This window comes from Octopus sinensis, linkage group LG19, assembly GCF_006345805.1.
Source record: "Octopus sinensis linkage group LG19, ASM634580v1, whole genome shotgun sequence".
NCBI classification, from domain to species: Eukaryota; Metazoa; Mollusca; class Cephalopoda; order Octopoda; family Octopodidae; genus Octopus; species Octopus sinensis.
The window spans coordinates 28,470,529-28,490,023 of record NC_043015.1 but is presented as its reverse complement, the minus strand read 5'-3'; the positions used below and the strand labels follow the sequence as shown (position 1 = coordinate 28,490,023).

The following is a 19,495-nucleotide window of genomic DNA, read 5'->3' as shown; positions in this document are numbered from 1 at the left end:
GTAACTGCCTCAAGCAACTGAGTGTTCTTCATTGACAAGACCAAACAAGGTCGAAATCACATGATCTGGCGGTCCTGACACTGGAGGTAGCCAGGATTTATCTCCCTGCTTGTGATATAAATAAGTGAAGGAGGTAATATCTATCTACCTCTTAGTATTAATATTGCTTCTATCACTAGTATATAATTATTAGGGGCTCCAGAAAAATGACTTCCAGTATTTTTCCCACAGAAAAACGACTTTCAGTATTTTTCCCACAGAAAAACGACTACCTGTATTTTTCCCACAGAAAAACGACTTTTGGTATTTTTCCCAATTTTGCCTTTCATCCATTTGAGGGTCAGATGAAATAACAAACTTCCCGCATAATTACTGGCCTTTTACCTAAATTAGAAATATTTATCATAATTGTTTTTGTTTTTTTTGTTTGTTTTTTTTTTCAGCCTATAAATTTTTGAGTGAAATCTCAAACCCAACAAAATGTTCTCAAGACAATCAGCAAGTAAACATCCAACTGGAAGCAACTTGGTTCACAAAAATCGGTAAATATGTTTCCATTTGCATTGTTCCATATATTTATATGGTGCTCTCTGATTTAGGCACAAGGTCCATACAGTATAAAGCCTATAGGTAATATATATATTTCTTTATTGCCCACAAGGGGCTAAACATAGAGGGGACAAACAAAGACAGACAAACGGATTAAATCGATTATTATATCAACCCCAGTGCATAACTGGTACTTTATTTATCGACCCCGAAAGGATGAAAGGCAAAATCGACCTTGGGGGAATTTGGACTCAGAACGTAGCGGCAGATGAAGTACATATTTCTTTACTACCCACAAGGGGCTTAACATAGAGGGGACAAACAAGGACAGACAAAGGGATTAAGTCGATTACATCGACCCCAGTGTGTAACTGGTACTTTATTTATCGACCCCGAAAGGATGAAAGGCAAAGTTGACCTCGGCGGAATTTGAACTCAGAACGTAACGACAGACGAAATACTGCTACGAATTTCGCCCGGCGTGCTAACGTTTCTACCAGCTCGCTGCCTTCTACCAATATAGACTTCTGTTCTTTGTATAACTCAGCCCTTCAGAGTTTGTGATTTTTTCCTTGTATGAAGCTCCTGCTGTATCAGACCATTGTCCTGCCAACAGCCATCTATGCAGGAGAAACTTAGAAAATTACTGCTGAGGTCATTCAAACGTCAAATGCATCCCACCAATGGTGTCTATGCAGAATACTCAAGATCACCAACAGGGACAGAATTACAAACTCTGAAGTCCTGAGAAAAACATCTTTTAACCCTTAAGAATTCAGATTATTCTGTCTAATGTAATACTTACTTATTCACATTGTTTTGAATTAATCATGCATTATTGTATAGCTTTTGAGATTTCAATGATGTGATTGTTTAGTTTTAAAATGTTATTGTTAGGTTAGGCGCAGGAGTGGCTGTGTGGTAAGTAGCTTGCTAACCAACCACATGGTTCCGGGTTCAGTCCCACTGCGTGGCATCTTGGGCAAGTGTCTTCTGCTTTAGCCCCGGGCAGACCAATGCCTTGTGAGTGGATTTGGTAGACGGAAACTGAAAGAAGCCTGTCGTATATATGTATATATATATATATGCATGTGTGTGTTTGTGTGTCTGTGTTTGTCCCCCTAGCATTGCTTGACAACCGATGCTGGTGTGTTTACATCCCCGTCACTTAGCGGTTCGGCAAAAGGGACAGATAGAATAAGTACTGGGCTTACAAAGAATAAGTCCCGGGGTCGATTTGCTCAACTAAAGGCGGTGCTCCAGCATGGCCGCAGTCAAATGACTGAAACAAGTAAAAGAAAAAGGTATGAAAGGCCAGATCTGACCGGTTTGAACATAGAACTGGTAGATTTTTTGGCCTTGATATGGCTGGTTTAAATACTAAAGAGTTAAGAGTTGTATAGAACAGAATGGTGTAAGTGGAGCAAGAGCACACATGAAAATGAAAAGTGTCACTGAAGAGGTCACAGATGTGTGACGAAGGATTTCCGGACAATGGACATGAGTTAAGATAATAAAAAAAAGATAAGAACAGTAATAAGCAAGTGAAGAACAAATATATAGTGTGTGTGTTTATTTGGTAAAAAAAAATGACCCTCCCAAAATACAACAATATCTGTTTCAACACAGGATTTCACATCAGGAATCTGCAACACAAATTGATAAATGAAACAAAATATTGAAATCTTGCATAAAATATGACATTTGGTGTTTAGCCGGGCGAAATGTGTAGCCGTGTTTCGTCTGTCGTTAAGTTCCGAGTTCAAATTCCGCCGAGGTCAACTTTGCCTTTCATCCTCTTACACACTGGGGTCAATATAGTCGACTTTATCCCTTTGTCTGTCCTTGTTTGTCCCCTCTGTGTTTAACCCCTTGTGGGTAGTAAAGAAATAAATATTAAGATGTAAAGCTTGGATCAATTGAAGCCTGAAATTAAAAGTGCTGTAGAGTGGGATTGAGCCTGAGACTTTACAATTGCGAAGTGAACATTTTGGTCATTCTGTCATCCTTCATCTGTTTTTAACCCTTTAGTGTTTAAACTGGCCATATCTGGCCCAGATATTCTACATGTTTTATATTCAAACTGGCAATATCTGTCCTCTCACACCTACCCGTCAATGTCATTCTAAATATAAACAATCACATCATTGAAACCTCAAAGATATAAGATAATGCATGATTAATTCAAAACATTTGAGTGGAAAAGTATTACATTTAACAGAGTAATCTGAACACTAAAGGGTTAAATCTATAATTTAATGAAGAACAAGTTATATGTTTGTTGGGATATTGTATTATATTAATGTTTCTTGCAGCTTGGAATTTGGCAATTCAATCAGAAAAGTCCCCAGATTTTTTAAGAGATTTCTTCATTATTTGTTACAAGGTAAAATTTAAAGCTTTTACCTGCTTCATAAAATTTTATATCGTTACTTTCATAAGCAATTTGATAAGAACATTAATTATTAGCACACCCAACATAACTTTGATGTGTTGTTTATAATTATTTCTTTTACTACCCACAAGGGGCTAAACACAGAGGGGACAAACAAGGACAGATATCGACCCCAGTGCGTAACTGGTACTTAATTTATCGACCCCGAAAGGATGAAAGGCAAAGTCGACCTCGGCGGAATTTGAACTCAGAACGTAACGGCAGATGAAATACGGCTACGCATTTCGCCCGGCGTGCTAACGTTTCTGCCAGCTCACCGCCTGTGTTGTTTATAATGCCTTAGACTGCTATAAACATACTGAAAAATAATTTTGTGTAGACAAAAGAAAATTGGTGTTCTATGGGTTGCAACAGTGTTTCTCAACCTTTTAACCCTTGCATAACCCTTAAAATAAATTACATGTCTCAAAGAACCCCTACACAAAAAAATTATATCCTATATCTTTCTCATAGATTTTTCATTATGTATGTATGTGTGTGTGTGTGTGTGTGTGTGTGTGTGTGTGTGTACATATGTATCAATGTGTAAGAATGTATATGCATGTGTGTACATATGTATCTATCTATGTATGGGCATGTGTGTATGTTTGTATGTATCTATGTATGTATATGTATGTGCATCTGTATCTCTCTATGTTTGTATGTGCTCATGTGTGAATGTCTTAGTGTTTGTTTACATTTGTGCTTCTCTGAAAGCAGTGATGTTGTTGTCATTTGCCCCATCAACAAACAGGGAACGATGGTTGCATTGGTGGCAGTGGTGGGAGGGACAACGAGAATGGTGACAATTAACCAAGACAGTTCAATTCTTGTTCATCTAAACAAAATCTTTAATCACCAAGAGCACTCAAAAACTCAACAGGTAGTCAGTGCTATGACCTTACATGAATTAAACAGCAAATAGGAAGAATGGGCTTGAAAAAATATACCATATAAACACATTTTGTAACAGATATATCAAAAATAGATTTATAATTCAAATATAATTCGTGTGTATTTTATACAAGTTTTGAATTGTGTTTTTATTGTTATTTTCTCGGTTTGTTTGTTACAGTTAACAACACTGTGTTCTTCCGATCTGGATTCGATGACACAGCAGAAGACCTGTTCCCTAATTGTTGCTGCAGCTTACCTTCAGCTTGCCTCAACCACTTCAGATTTAGATGAAAAAGTAAGTCAAGAATTTGGTTATATAATTCCTGCAAACTCTTCTCAGTAAACTTTTTTAATAGTAATTTTTTAAGAAGGAAAAAAAATACTTTTCTTTATAATGCAGAAAGTTTTAAAAACCTGTAATTTCGGGCGCAAAGACCTATCTTCAAAAGGATACAGTCAACTGTGAAGATGGGCCTTTGCACCCAAAATATAAAGATTTTTCAACTTTATCTCTGCATTGTTAAAAGCTTCCCTCATTTCTCGTTTCGTTTATTTTTCTTTATATTTCACACTGTATTTTTTAAAAATTTCCATTCAGTTATTGATTCAACCATCAATAAATTACTAGTTAAGTAATAGGGTTGATAGAATCAGCTGACCACCTCTCACAAATTTCAGAACTTGTGCTTATGCCAGAAAGTATTATTATTAATCCATACTGATCTCACAATCAATACAAAAAAAAAACTTCACTTCCCTGACCACAATTATCCACAATTATCAAAGAAACACCGTTTCAACCCTGTGCTTGAGGAGATCCATTGAGTCAAGTACACCAACATCAAAAATCAATGGAAACTGCAGTTGTGATCCCTGTGCTGGTGGCACATAAAAAGCACCATCTGAACGTGGCCAATGCCAGTGCCGCCTTGACTGGCTTCCGTGCTGGTGGCATGTAAAATGCACCAATCCAATCATGGCCATTGCCAGCCTCGCCTGGCACCTGTGCAGGTGGCACGTAAAAAGCACCCACTACACTCACGGAGTGGTTGGCGTTAGGAAGGGCATCCAGCTGTAGAAACACTGCCAGATCAGACTGGAGCCTGGTGCAGCCTCCTGGCTTTCCAGATCCCGGTCGAACCGTCCAACCCATGCTAGCATGGAAAACGGATGTTAAATGATGATGATGATGATGATGATGAATTATCAATCAATATGTGATGAACCCTATTGATTAGGGAGTGACAATGAATTATATCAACTTCTGAAATCAATCCAAACATTTTATTGAGCTCAAATGGAAAATAAAGAAAGTCAGCCTTGGAGGGATTTGAACTCAGAATATAAGTATAAGTTACTAAATACTGCAAGGTTTTTTGTCCAATGTTCTAATGATTTTGCCAATCTACTGTCTTGGACAATGGTCTCAAATATTTTCTTAAACTCATCGCTTATTTTACAGTATTCTATTATTTAAACACATCAGACTCATATTATTCTCAAAGTCTGTTAAAGTGTGATTGCTAGTTATATTTTCACAAAATATCATCAAATTAAACAACATTATTTATAAAATATTAATCAAGTATTCATTCCTAACATCTTAAAACATATTCTTTACCACATTTCCCTTCTTTCTGTCTTCGTTATTCCTAAAGCAACTTAATTTAATCAATAGTCACGCAATGTACCACTTCATCTAACGAATAAACTCTTAAGGCATTCTTCGTTTATGTATTAATGAAGTATTTTCTTAATTCTTTTTTCTCTCCTCACACATTTGAACATTTTCTCAAAACTGTAAATAGTGTTGCTAGTTAGCCAACCAACATTAAATATTTATACAGTTTCTGTGGCCAACAGGTAAAGCTTCTAAATTTCAGTTATTTGTATTGAAGTTTATATTATACAAGGGGCGTTCAATAAGTAATGCCCCTGGCCCACTTCCCATAGCAGTAGAGCAACGAAACTTGGCACAGTTATTAGTCTTTTTATACATAGGAACCACCCAGAGTTACGCATTTCTCCCACCGTTTGATGCAGCTCTGAAGACCATTTTTGTGGAAGACCCCATCTTGGTCCTCCAACCACGACGTGACTTCAGAAATCAAGGCTGCATCATCTGGGAAACGCTTTCCTTTCAAAAACAACTTCATGGCAGGCAAGAGGTGAAAATCAGAGGGTGCAAGGTCAGGAGAGTAGGGGGAATGGGGGATGAGTTCATAGCTGCATGCCTCTGCTTCTGATCTGGCGACACGCGAGTTGTGGATCGGAGCGTTGTCCTGCAGGAGGAGGATGCCTTGATTTTGATAGCTTCTCTTAATTTCCTCAAAAGTGAAGCATAATAGACTCCTGTAATTGTGACACCTTTGCCAGGAAATCTGTCATCACTACTCCGTCCTGGTCCCAGAAGACTGTGAGCCTGACCTTGTCAGCGGAGGGCTGCACCCTTGCCTTCTTTGGAGGAGGTGAGTCACGGTGCTTCCACTGCATTGACTGGGCTTTGGACTCTGGATCATAGTGATGGACCCAGGTTTCATCCTGTGTAATCAGTCTTTTGAAAAATATTGACTCATCTTCTTGGCACATCTCCAAATTCATCCTCGAGCAATCGACGCGTTCTTGCTTCTGGAAAGGTGTGAGCAACCTGGGAATCCATCTGGCAGACACCTTTTTCATATGCAAATGGTCATGAATGATAGTTTCCACAGACCCGGTACTAATCTTGACCTCATGGGCTATTTGGCGAATAGTTATGCGTCGATCTTCCGAAATGGCAGCCTCAACTTGACGGAGAGATGCCTCATCAATGGCAGAAGGGGGCGACCAGATCTGGGAGCTGTTTCCACAGAGTTCCGACCATGTTTGAATTCATGATGCCAGCGTTTTACAAGGTCATATGATGGGGCATCATCACCATAAGTTACTTTCATTTCATCAAAAGTCTCCCGTGGTGTGCGTCCTTTCAAATACAAAAACCGAATCACTGCTCGACACTCAACAGGCTCCATTTCACACTTGACTCAGTTCAAACACCTGTAAATCAGAAACCACAATTAGTTCAGAGCTGTAATTTGCCACTTAATCTATAGAGATATAAATAATTGCACATGCAAAATTTCAGCTAGATCAAACAAATGAAAGTGGGTCAGGGGCATTACTTATTGAACGCCCCTCGTATTTAACAGTTTCCTTGTGTGCTCTTGCATAGGGAAGATTCAAAATATCTTCTAAGATAAGTGTAACCAGCCCACTTGTGCGTACCTTTCCTTCATTGGACACTAAACTCTGCTTGCGAAGACCTGGTGAGGCAAGTGAAATCGAAATCAAATTCGATGACTGGAATCCGTGCTAGTGGAGCGCTAAGAGCACCATCCGAGCGTGATCATTGCCAGAGCAGCTAACTGGCTTCTGTGCCAGTGGCACATAAAAAGCACAATTCGAGTGTGATCATTACCAGCATCGACTTTGCCTTTCATCCTTTCGGGGTCGATTAAATAAGTACCAGTTATGCACTGGGGTCGATTAAATAAGTACCAGTTATGCACTGGGTTCAATTAAATAAGTACCAGTTATGCACTGGGGTCGATATAATCGACTTAATCCGTTTATCTGTCCTTGTTTGTCCTCTCTGTGTTTAGCCCCTTGTGGGTAGTAAAGAAATAGGTATTTCATCTACTACTATTTTCTGAGTTCTAATTCCACCAAGGTTGTCTTTGCCTTTCATCCTTTCGGTGTCAATAAATCAAGTATCAATGAAACACAGGGGTCAATTAAATTGACTGGTCCACTCCCCCAAAATTGCAGGCCTTGTAGAAAGGATTATTTATCTCTCAGTTCTGAATCAAATTCTGCTGAACCCAACTTTGTTTTTGTTTTTTTTATTTCTCCTGCATCAAGAAATTAGAAACAGTTTTATGCTAGCTTAATTATGTAAAGAATACTGAAGAATTATCCTTTTGGATCCAGACAACATATCAGATAATAAAAGTAACTTTCACTTTATATATGTATTTACTACTTACAGAACACCCTACTAACTGAAGCCCTTAATTATGTAAGCAGTTGTAGAATTGTATGTAATAAAATCCTCAGTGAAAAACTAATATCTAACGGTGAGTTCTCCTATTTTTTTAAGGAATTTTAAAAAATTCAGTTGTTACTTTCTGTAATATCTGTGTGCGGAAGATTATACAAATCTCAAACAGCAATGCTAACAGACTATCTCCCTGAAAATTCTCCACATGATGTTAATTCTCTATTCCAATCCTTCATCTATCTCCTAATAAAATTCAAAATGTTATACCACCATGACTGATATCCAATCTACAGTGGAGAAGGCTAGCCACTGGATTGGGTTAAAAAGAGACGATGAGCGATGGCTAGAAGTATATTGAGTTCTTCATAACCAGCTGATCTAGCAAGCGGGGCCTCGTATCAGTGAGGGGGGGGCGCATTGATGCCGTCGAGAGGTAGCCCCCGAAACGGCACGCATTCTCTCCTGATGACCCCATACACTTGCTGGCTTCCGGTATATGGAGCTTTTGACTGGTAGCACTTGCATGTACAAGACTTCCTAAAATCCAAGAATAAGGGATCAGTTGTAAGCTTTCTTATAAACCAATCCTCAACATATGCAGATTAGCATGTCTTATCTTACAGTCATTCAGTGCCATTATATCTATCAGAATTTAATACTTTGTCCCTTGGCTTTTCCTCCAGCATCCCTTCTGTCCAACTGATAGCTTATCATTCATTTCCAGGAAGTTATACATACAATTAGATATTATTCCTGTCAACTTCTACCTCAAAGGTAAACAGAAGATTGATTGGTAATTATCCATTACATTACCTTTACCAGGGTCCTTTTGGCCAAGAACTATTTTCTCTCTCTCTCTTTTTTACTCTTTTACTTGTTTCGGTCATTTGACTGCGGCCATGCTGGAGCACCGCCTTTAGTCGAGCAAATCGACCCCAGGACTTATTCTTTGTAAGCCTAGTACTTATTCTATCAGTCCCCTTTGCCGAACCGCTAAGTTACGGGACGTAAACACACCAGCATCGGTTGTCAAGAAATGCTAGGGGGACAAACACAGACACACAAACACACATACGCATATATATATATACATATATACGATGGGCTTCTTTCAGTTTCTGTCTACCAAATCCACTCACAAGGCTTTGGTCGGCCCGAGGCTATAGTAGAAAACACTTGCCCAAGGTGCCACGCAGTGGGACTGAACCCAGAACCATGTGGTTGGTAAGCTAGCTACTTACCACACAGCCTCTCCTGCGCCTGTGGTCATCCACTTTGGAATTTTCACCCAATTGTTGATCATTTCATCCATTTACACCACTATTCTTTTGTGTAAAGCTGGGAAATTTTTCATCCAGTACACTTGGACATTTCTAGTTTGGAACTTTTGTTGTCTGCTCAGTCACCATTTCGGCTGTTACCTTTATATTATTCTATTTTACTCCATTTCTCTCCGATCTTAATTCCTTCAGCCATTCAGCATCTTTCTTATGATCCTTTCCATTTTTTCATGCTCAGAGTTGCTGAAGCATGGAATAAACTGCCTGCATCAGTTGTTGACTGCCATGACACTGCATCCTTTAAGGCCCTCATGCTTTCCGAAATCCGCCGAAACTACACCTGATTATATATACACTTTAGATGAGTTGTAGTGCACCTGAGCACTGTACACAATGTTTTATTATTATTATTATTATCTCAGATGTTACTCCAAAACCTCTTTCTTCAGCATCATATTTCTTGCTGCTGTTAACCTTCCTGTCCAACTGCTGATAAACCCTTTTCTGATCCCGTTAGAACAATCTACTGATCTTATATTGTTCAATTCTTTGATCTTATGTCTTAACCCCTTACCCGGCAGAAACGAATATATGCGTTTTGACCGAAATCGTTTTTTTCTATCTCTGGCGAGTTAACTCGTCAAAAGATAGACTCGCCAAAATCGACAGCAAACGAGTTCTTTCGTCTAAAAACGGGTTAACTCGTTTCTGCCCAAAGCGGTAATTTAAAATCAATATTATTGAATTAAAATTCATAATAAATAAGGTTTGAAATATACCTCGAAATCACCATTCAAAACATAGTAAAATAAAACAATTAAAAAATATGTCTGAAAAAATACATTTATTTTCAAAATAATTGTTGGGTAAGGGGTTAATTTTATAGCTAGTTTTTTCAAGGGCTACATTAAACACCTTTTTCTTGATTCTATATCTACATTCTAATTCCTGGTATTTCCTTTTTCCTGAATTTTTTTTTTTTTTTTTCAGATAATGAAAATAAAAAAGATACTGTTAATAAATTACTTCTTTTATATGAGTTTGAATCCAGAGCCAAACTGAAAGATCCAATACTGGAATCAGTTCTCGAAAGAGCAGTAATGATGCCTTACAGTGATGCAAAAATGTTTGAAACAATAGCTGGTTAGTATCAGATACTATTACAGTGTAGTGAAATTGAAAGATAGTGTTTTTTTGGTTAACTTAAATATATAACAAAGCCAGTTTTGTTTATTCTATACACTGTAGCAAAGTCCCAGGTGGAGCACATATATTGACCCGGTATTCATTTTATAAAATACAAAGTTTTGGATTCTGGTTAATGAAAGGCGCAGGAGGGGGCTGTGTGGTAAGTAGCTTGCTTACCAACCACATGGTTCCAGGTTCAGTCCCACTGCCTGGCACCTTGAGCAAGTGTCTTCTACTATAGTCTCGGGCCAACCAAAGCCTTGTGAGTGGATTTGGTAGACAGAAACTGAAAGAAGCCCGTTGTATATATGTATATATATATCTTTCTCACAAGGCTTTGACTGACCCAGGGCTGTAGTAGAATACATTTACCCAAGGTACTGATTGAACCTAAGACAACATGACTGGGAAACAAACTTCTTAATAACATAGCCATGTCTGTGCTTGTTATACTGCATATAATACACACACACACACACACACATATGTATATGTATATATGCATGCATGTATATAATTTTTCTAATCCTTAATTATAGCTTTAGCAGTTGACCCTCCAGCTAATTATAAAAATCTCAGCATTAGAGCCTTAAAATTAGCATTGAGGAAACATCTACAATCAAGTTTACCTGATTTTATGGCTGTAAGGTAGGTTGATAAACCTTTGACATTCACCAATCTTTCCTATCATTATTTACTTTCATAGCCCATTGTGGAGGCACAATGGCCCAGTGGTTAGGGCAGCGGACTCGCGGTCATAGGATTGCGGTTTCGATTCCCAGACCGGGCGTTGTGAGTGTTTATTGAGCGAAAACACCTAAAAGCTCCACGAGGCTCCGGCAGGGGATGGTGGTGATCCCTGCTGTACTCTTTCACCACAACTTTCTCTCACTCTTACTTCCTGTTTCTGTTGTACCTGTATTTCAAAGGGCCAGCCTTGTCACTCTCTGTGTCACGCTGAATATCCCCGAGAACTACGTTAAGGGTACACGTGTCTGTGGAGTGCTCAGCCACTTACACGTTAATTTCACGAGCAGGCTGTTCCGTTGATTCGGATCAACCGGAACCCTCGTCGTCGTAACCGATGGAGTGCTTCCATCCATAGCCCATTAAGCTCGTTAATCCGTTTTCTTCATTATTATATTTTGATTGTGTTTTTGCATTTTTAATCTTGGCATGTGTATGTGCGTAGGTCTGTGTGTACAATGTGTATACTTAAGTTTGTGTGTGTAAATATTTATATCTGAATTTGTGTGTGCTTGCATGTGTGTGTATGTGTGAGTGAATGTGTGTAAATGTGTATATCTGTGTGTGTGTGTGTGTGTGTGTGTGTGTGTGTGTGTGTGTATGCATTTGTTTGACATGTTTATTTATCAAATACATTTTGTTTAATTTCTTATAAACTCCAGTAAAAACTTCCACAGCATAATAGAGTTGTGTTTTGCCCAAACTGGAGGTCATCACATTTCGGAAACTCAAATATTGGTGCAACGCAAAATGATCTCTTTACATATTTTGAAGAAGTTTTCGAATTCATCGAACAAAAGGCAAAGGTCAGTCATATACATACATATATATATATATATATATATATATATATATATATATATATATATATATATATAGTTATCCGTAATAATGAAGGGTGAATTAATTAATTTGGAATATTATCAATAACACCAAGTAGTCTTCGGCATGTAAAAGCCTCATTCGAGGAGAATTTAAGTAATACTAAGCAATAAAGGTTTAGCAACGAGTTGCCTTACCACATACCGAATTTAGAAATAGCAGTCAAAGAGTTATAGCTATTTCTTCTACTAAAAGGGAGATCTTTTACTGAGATCTCCCTTTTTAGTAGAAGAAATAGCTATAACTCTTTGACTGCTATTTCTAAATTCGGTATGTGGTAAGGCAACTCGTTGCTAAACCCTTTATTGCTTAGTATTACTATATATATATATATATATATATATGTATGTATATATATATATCAATTCTACTCAAATATCAAGGTAATGATGATGGTGGTGGTGATGGTGGTGAGGGCAGCAATAATGATGGTGGCAGCATCAGCAGTGGCAGCAATGGTGATTGTGATGGTGATGATGATGAGGAGGAGGAGGAGAAGGGATAGGAGGAGGGAGGAGGAGGAGGAAGGAGGAGGAGGAAGGAGGAGGAGGAGGGAGAGGAGGAGGGAGAGGAGGAGGAGAGAAGGGGGGAGGTGGAGGATTATATGTAATATTAGGGTTACAGATTATTATGCTGTGGTTCACAAACCAACGAAAACCAGTTCAATTCCCCTACTAAAAAAAAAAAATTAATCTCTAGTTAATAATAGCCATCTATATATCATACTTAATGTATATACACTGTTTATAGACCACTTATTGCAGTATTCATCTTAAAATAACATCTCTTATGGATGTGCTGCATTAAAAATGCAATAAATTTGGGAGGGATATGAAAAATCTACTATAGGCACAAGGCCTGAAATTGGGGGCGGGGGAGGCAGTCAATTAGATCAATCCCCAGTACGTAACTGGTACTTAATTTAATATATCGACCCTGAAAGGATGAAAGGCAAAGTTGACCTCGGCGGAATTTGAACTCAGAACGTAAAGACAGGCGAAATACCACTAAGCATTTCACCTGGCTTGCTAACGATTCTACCAGCTCATTGCCTTTTTCTAGAGAGAAATAATGAATACCTGAAATGTTCATAGAACTGTATACCTGTTTGTTTTTGTTTTTTCTTCTTGGCTAATTACTTACATATTTTACTTACTTTTTTTTCTTGGCTAATTCCTTACTATGTTTTTTTTTTTTTTAAATATGTTTCCATTAGGATAAATATCCTGAAGTGGAAATTCTTTGGTTGATGTCCAAAGCTTGGAATTTTGGAATATGTTTCTACAGGTAATAAAAGATCTTTGCCTCTCTGAATTTCACAGTTCTATTTCCAAACAGTTTATATTCAAAATCTTTCCATTAGAGGAACTTATATATTGTTAGAGTCAATAAGATTAATTCCTATTAATTGTAAAAAAGAAATATGATGACAAATACACCACTTTAGGAATTTAGAAAGATTTGGAAGAATAATACTGGTTTGTTATCAGATTATAAAGATTTGATAATAAATAAATATCACTTTCATAATGCTATTTTCATGAAAAATTTCAAACTCTGATAGATTCGAGGACAATTCAATACAAGAAGTAAAAAAACTATGCAGGGTCTTTGAACTCCTGATATCATAGAAATATTTATATTGATTTTCTTAATGTTTCTTATGAGATTGCATTGATATATATACATATACACATACATACACACACACACACACATATATACATATATGTATGTGTGTCGTGTGTGTGTGTATCATCATTGTTTAATGTTGATCTTCCATGCATGCATGGGTAGGATGGTTCACAGGAGCCAGCCAGGTAGAAAATCCACTCAAAGCCACTGTGTCTGTTTTGGCAGGGATATTACGACTGGATGCCCTTCCTAATGCCAACCACTCCACGGAGTGGACTCAGTGCTTCAGTGCTTTTTACATGGCACCACCACTGGCAGGGTAACCAAGTTACTCACAAGACAAGGGCAGGGCATTTCGGTTTGAGTGTGACAAAGAAACAGACAGACAGAAGCAGGTGCCTTGCCACAACAGAAGGGTCATTAAAGGAGGTGATCCAGTATCAAATGATGAAAGGTTAGAGCGTAACAGTGAGATAGAGAGGCAGAAATAGGTGTCTTGCTATAGAGGAGGTACGCGGTTACCTAGTGAGAGAGAGAGAGAAAGCAGAAGAGAGATGGTGTAGTGCTAGGGTATACTCACAAGTAACAAGAATATATATATATATGTACTGCAAGGTAGCGATGTATCACTTCTTAACAAAATTCTTGTGCTTGTCCCTCTATCATAATCCTCAACGCCTGGCATAAAGTCACCTCTTCCTGTCTCAAACGAACTCCCATTCAGTAGAGAATGTTTTTTCTTTTCTTGTCTTGAGGTACCGAGGCAAACTCACTAGTGCTGGTGCCACAGTACACATCATATAAAATGGTCGGTGTTAGGAAGGGCGTCCAGGCATAGAAACCATGCTAAAGCAGCACTGGAGTTTAAATGCAATCATGCTGATCAACGGATCCTGTCAAACTATCCGACCTATGTCAGCATGGAAAGCAAACATTAAATGATGATGATGATGATGATGATGATGATGATGATGATGATGATGACGACGACGGTGATGGTGATGATGATGATGACGATGATGGTGATGATGATGATGACGATGATGGTGATGATGATGACGACGTAGATGGTGATGATGATGATGACGTGGATGATGATGACAATGATGACGATGATGATGATGACGACAATGATGATGATGATGATGATGATGATGTGATGATGCTGACGATGATGCTGACGATGATGCTGACGATGATGATGATGATGATGATGTTGATGATGATGACGATGTTGATGATGATGATGATGATGATGATGATGATGATGATGATGATAATGATGACGACAACGACGACAACGATGATGATGATGACAAAGATATATATATAGCTGACACTCCAACAATAGGGGTTCCAGTTGATCCGCTCAATGGAACAGCCTGCTCGTGATATTTAACGTGCAAGTGGCTGAGCACTCCACAGACACGTGTACCCTTAACGTAGTTCTTGGGGAGATTCAGCGTGACACAGGATGTGACATGGCTGGCTCTTTTGAAATACAGGAGCTACTCAGTTTTGCCAACTGAGTGGACAGGAACAACGTGAAATAAAGTGTCTTGCTCAAGGACCCAACATACGGAAACAAATGAGTTAAATTTGCAAACAACGAGAGAGAAAAATGGAAAACAGGACATATATATACATACATACAAACATACACATACTGCAAGCTTCTTTCAGTTTCCATCAACCAAATCCACTCATGAGGCTTTGGTCATCCCAGGGCTATAGTAGAAGACACATGATCAAGGTACCACCCAGTGGGACTGAACCTGAAACCATATGGTTGCAAAGTGAGCTTCTTACCACAGAGCCATGCCTGCACCTATAGTTGTCTGTGCCGGTGGCACGTAAAAAGCACCATCCGATCATGGCCGTTTGCCAACCTCGCCTGGCCCCCTGCCGGTGGCACATAAAAAGCACCATCCGATCGTGGCCGTTTGCCAGCCTCGTGTAGCACCTGTGCCGGTGGCACGTAAAAAAGCACCCACTACACTCACGGAGTGGTTGGCGTTAGGAAGGGCATCCAGCTGTAGAAACACTGCCAGATCAGACTGGAGCCTGGTGCAGCCTTCTGGCTTCCCAGACCCCAGTTGAACCGTCCAACCCATGCTAGCATGGAAAGCGGACACTAAATGATGATGATGATGATGATTCACAGAAAACCAAGAAATCCTAAATTTCATTCCTAAGCTATTAGTTTAGTTCTGAGTGGATATACAACAAGTTTCTTTGTTTCCATCTACCAAATCCACTCGTAAGGCTTTGGTCATCCCAGGGCTATAGTAGAAGACACTTGATCAAGGTACCACCCAGTGAGCTTCTTACCACAGAGCCATGCCTGCACTTATAGTTGTCTATGTTTTTTTAATAGATTATTATTTATATGAGAGAATATATTTATGTAATATAATGTCATTTATCTTCACAGTTCTGGTAATTTTGTCGAAGCAGAAAAATGGTGTGCACTTGGTATGAAATTCCAGAGGCATTTATCAACATTGAAAAATACTTATGAAAAACAAGTAGGTTATTCTTTAACAGTTTGGGTGTGATTCTAAAATATTTTAAAATCACACATTCTTCACACATCAGCAATAAAGAATTACACGAAAGCAAATTCATATAGACAACCCAATGTTAATTTTTATCTAATTTTATCTTCAATGACAAAATTTTATTTTACAAAAATTAATATTTGTTGAATTAGAATCATTCCGAAACCTATAACTTTATGAGAGTTTCTAAATCTTAATTTCGATTTATTTTCAATTTCAGATCACGACTGTCTATACTGAAATTCTCGCAAAAATCAAACCTGATCCTTGGAAAAGTTTAAATATTTAATATACATTGATATAAGAGCTGAGTGTGATTAGTATTTTAGTATTGCTAAAGTGTCTATAAATTATTTTTATTTTAACAATTGGAAAAATTCAGGAAAAAGAAATGAAAACCAAGGATAACTAAGCAGAGTTTATTGGAAAACATAGGCAAACAAATGAAGCTTTATTAGAAACATCAGAATACGTCCATTGGATGCAGAGCTGATTGATGGATCTCAGCATTAACAGATGCAACACAGTCTGAAGCAGAGATTTTCAAAGTGGCAACTACCACAGTTCACCTAAAATTGTTAGCAAAATTTTTTTGTGCAACCTTCATTTCCCCATCACAATTTTTTTATTTATGAGAAAATAAAACAGACTTAGTGTTTTTGCAGGGAAAAAGGGGATTGTTTTTTGTTCTTTGTTTTGCTTTTTTTTTGTTGTTTTTTGTTTGTTTGTTTGTTTTTTTTGTGTTTTTGCACTATGGTGTTAGGCAAGTTTAAATGCCTTGAAACCACCCCTCCCAATTTTAGTAAATGTTGCAAATCTGTCCCTACCTTTTCAATCCTAACGCCACCCTTAAAGAGGTCTGCCTTGTTATGAGAAAGATTTATCTACAGTAAATAATTTTTTTAAAGTTATTAAAGTATGTATTGAAAAACATAAAGGGTCTGGACAAAATTTTGGAATAAATAAACATTGTTTTATATTATTTTAACATTTAAACATTCATACATATATTGTTATTTGTTCCTCTACAATGTGCTTTTTTTTTTTTGAATAAAATAAGATAATTAAATCTTTCATTTTCATCTCCTCTTTTAATCCTTAGTAACCGTGAATCATCATTCTGGCAAGGTAGATGCTAAAATCCAACGGGCACTTTTAATACCAGCCCTCCCGAGACTTCCTTTGGTTCCGTGATACAAAATTCCTGCTTTAAAATGGTCTAAATTAAATTACAGAGATGTACTCGCATAGCAAGTGATTTGATCTGAGATCGTGTGCTGAAACGAAAACAATTGCAGCGTGGAAGGTGTTTGTAAGCCATTTAAGAAACACACAAAAACCGTTCGATTCACTTCAACATTTAAGTTTAATTTGTCAAAATATTTTCGTCGCTTTAGACCGTGCTGCAGTGAACAGTCACGGTCTTAAAGCGATGAAAATATTTTGACAAATTAAACTTAAATGTTGAAGTGAATCGAACGGTTTTTGTGTGTTTCTTAAATGGCTTACAAACACCTTCCACGCTGCTAAATTAAATTGTTCTATCAAAATGTCTTGTTAATGAATATTTCAAATACCAGTTTAATGATCCTTTCTGCTATATGCACAGGACCCGAAATTTTGAAGGAAAGAGCTAGCTAGACAATTACATCAAACCCCCAATGCATAACGAGTACTTATTTCATCAATTCAGAAAGGATGAAAGGCCAAGTTGACCTTGGTGGAATTTGAACTCAGAACATAAGGATGAACAAATTGCCACTAAGCATTTGGTCCAGCATGCTAACAATTCTGCCAGCTCACTGCCTTAAACACTAGTTTAATAAAGACTAAGTTATTTTGGTAAACTATAAATTTTTTTTTTTCAAATTACTATATTTTCAAGCATATAACTGCAGCACAAGTTGACCAAAATTGAGAGTATGATAGAAGAAGGCTTGCTCTTCATTGTGTAGAAGATAAAATTCAAATCGGACCATGTTAACACCAAAAATTATTTACATCAAAAAGGTGCTTTTTTTTTATGAACATCCCTATTTTTTACGACTTTTTTACTGCTGTGTCGCCATTTTTCGGTGTATTTCAACCAGAAAAATGTTCACTTAAAGAGAATAACAAGCTTCTTAATGCAAAATTTTTACTTTTCAAAAATTCCAAGTCTAAAGGGTCGAAACAAACCCGAGCAACGCCGGGCTATACAGCTAGTTTTTTTATATATTAATAAACCCCTGTAATGCCTGGTACAGCCGCTCATAATACGTAAAATGAAAGATAAATTATTGCCTCCCTTTAATTATAAGTCTTTAATTCAGAGTTACTTCCCTTGGATCTGAGCACTCAAAGTCCCATAAATCGTATTTAATACACGTCTTTCTTTCAGTAAGATATAATACCTATTTCTTTACTACCCACAAGGGGCTAAACACAGAGAGGACAGACAAAGGGATTAAGTCGATTATATCGACCCCAGTGCGTAATTGGTACTTATTTATCGACCCCGAAAGGATGAAAGGTAAAGTCGACCTCAGCGGAATTTGAACTCAGAACGTAAAGACGGACGAAATACCTATTTCTTTACTACCCACAAGGGGCTAAACACAGAGAGGACAAACAAGGACAGACAAAGGGATTAAGTCGATTATATCGACCCCAGTGCGTAATTGGTACTTATTTATCGACCCCGAAAGGATGAAAGGTAAAGTCGACCTCAGCGGAATTTGAACTCAGAACGTAAAGACGGACGAAATACCTATTTCTTTACTACCCACAAGGGGCTAAACACAGAGAGGACAAACAAGGACAGACAAAGGGATTAAGTCGATTATATCGACCCCAGTGCGTAATTGGTACTTATTTATCGACCCCGAAAGGATATAAGGTGAAGTCGACCTCAGCGGAATTCGAACTCAGAACGTAACGGCAGACAAAATACCTATTTCTTTACTACCCACAAGGGACTAAACACAGAGAGGACAAACAAGGACAGATAAACGGATTAAGTCGATTATATCGACCCCAGTGCGTAACTGGTACTTAATTTATCGACCCCGAAAGGATGAAAGGTAAAATCGACCTCGGCGGAATTTGAACTCAGAACGCAGCGGCGGACGAAATACCGCTAAGCATTTCGCCCGGCGTGCTAACGTGTCTGCCAGATCGCCGCCTTAGTAAGATATAATACCGTATTTAATGACATAAAAAACGTACATGCATATTAGATGCACCCTAATTTCAGCAGCGCATATTTAGGGGGAAATGGTTTTTAGTGTTATAGAATACACTT

The 19,495-nt window shown here is 37.9% G+C and overlaps 1 protein-coding gene across 1 annotated transcript in view; it reads left to right on the top strand.

The window, feature by feature from the left end:
• Window positions 1–16,882, top strand: part of LOC115222024 (testis-expressed protein 11-like) — a 59,233-nt gene extending 42,351 nt beyond the window's left edge. The window contains exons 19-28 of the mRNA XM_036511259.1: window positions 444–542; window positions 2,865–2,935; window positions 4,059–4,175; window positions 7,908–7,995; window positions 10,190–10,342; window positions 10,927–11,035; window positions 11,797–11,940; window positions 13,233–13,303; window positions 16,086–16,179; window positions 16,433–16,882. Coding sequence (XP_036367152.1) covers window positions 444–542; window positions 2,865–2,935; window positions 4,059–4,175; window positions 7,908–7,995; window positions 10,190–10,342; window positions 10,927–11,035; window positions 11,797–11,940; window positions 13,233–13,266 — 815 coding nt within the window. The 3' untranslated portion in view covers window positions 13,267–13,303; window positions 16,086–16,179; window positions 16,433–16,882. The remainder of the gene's footprint in view (window positions 1–443; window positions 543–2,864; window positions 2,936–4,058; window positions 4,176–7,907; window positions 7,996–10,189; window positions 10,343–10,926; window positions 11,036–11,796; window positions 11,941–13,232; window positions 13,304–16,085; window positions 16,180–16,432) is intronic.
• Window positions 16,883–19,495: the final 2,613 nt, after the last annotated feature.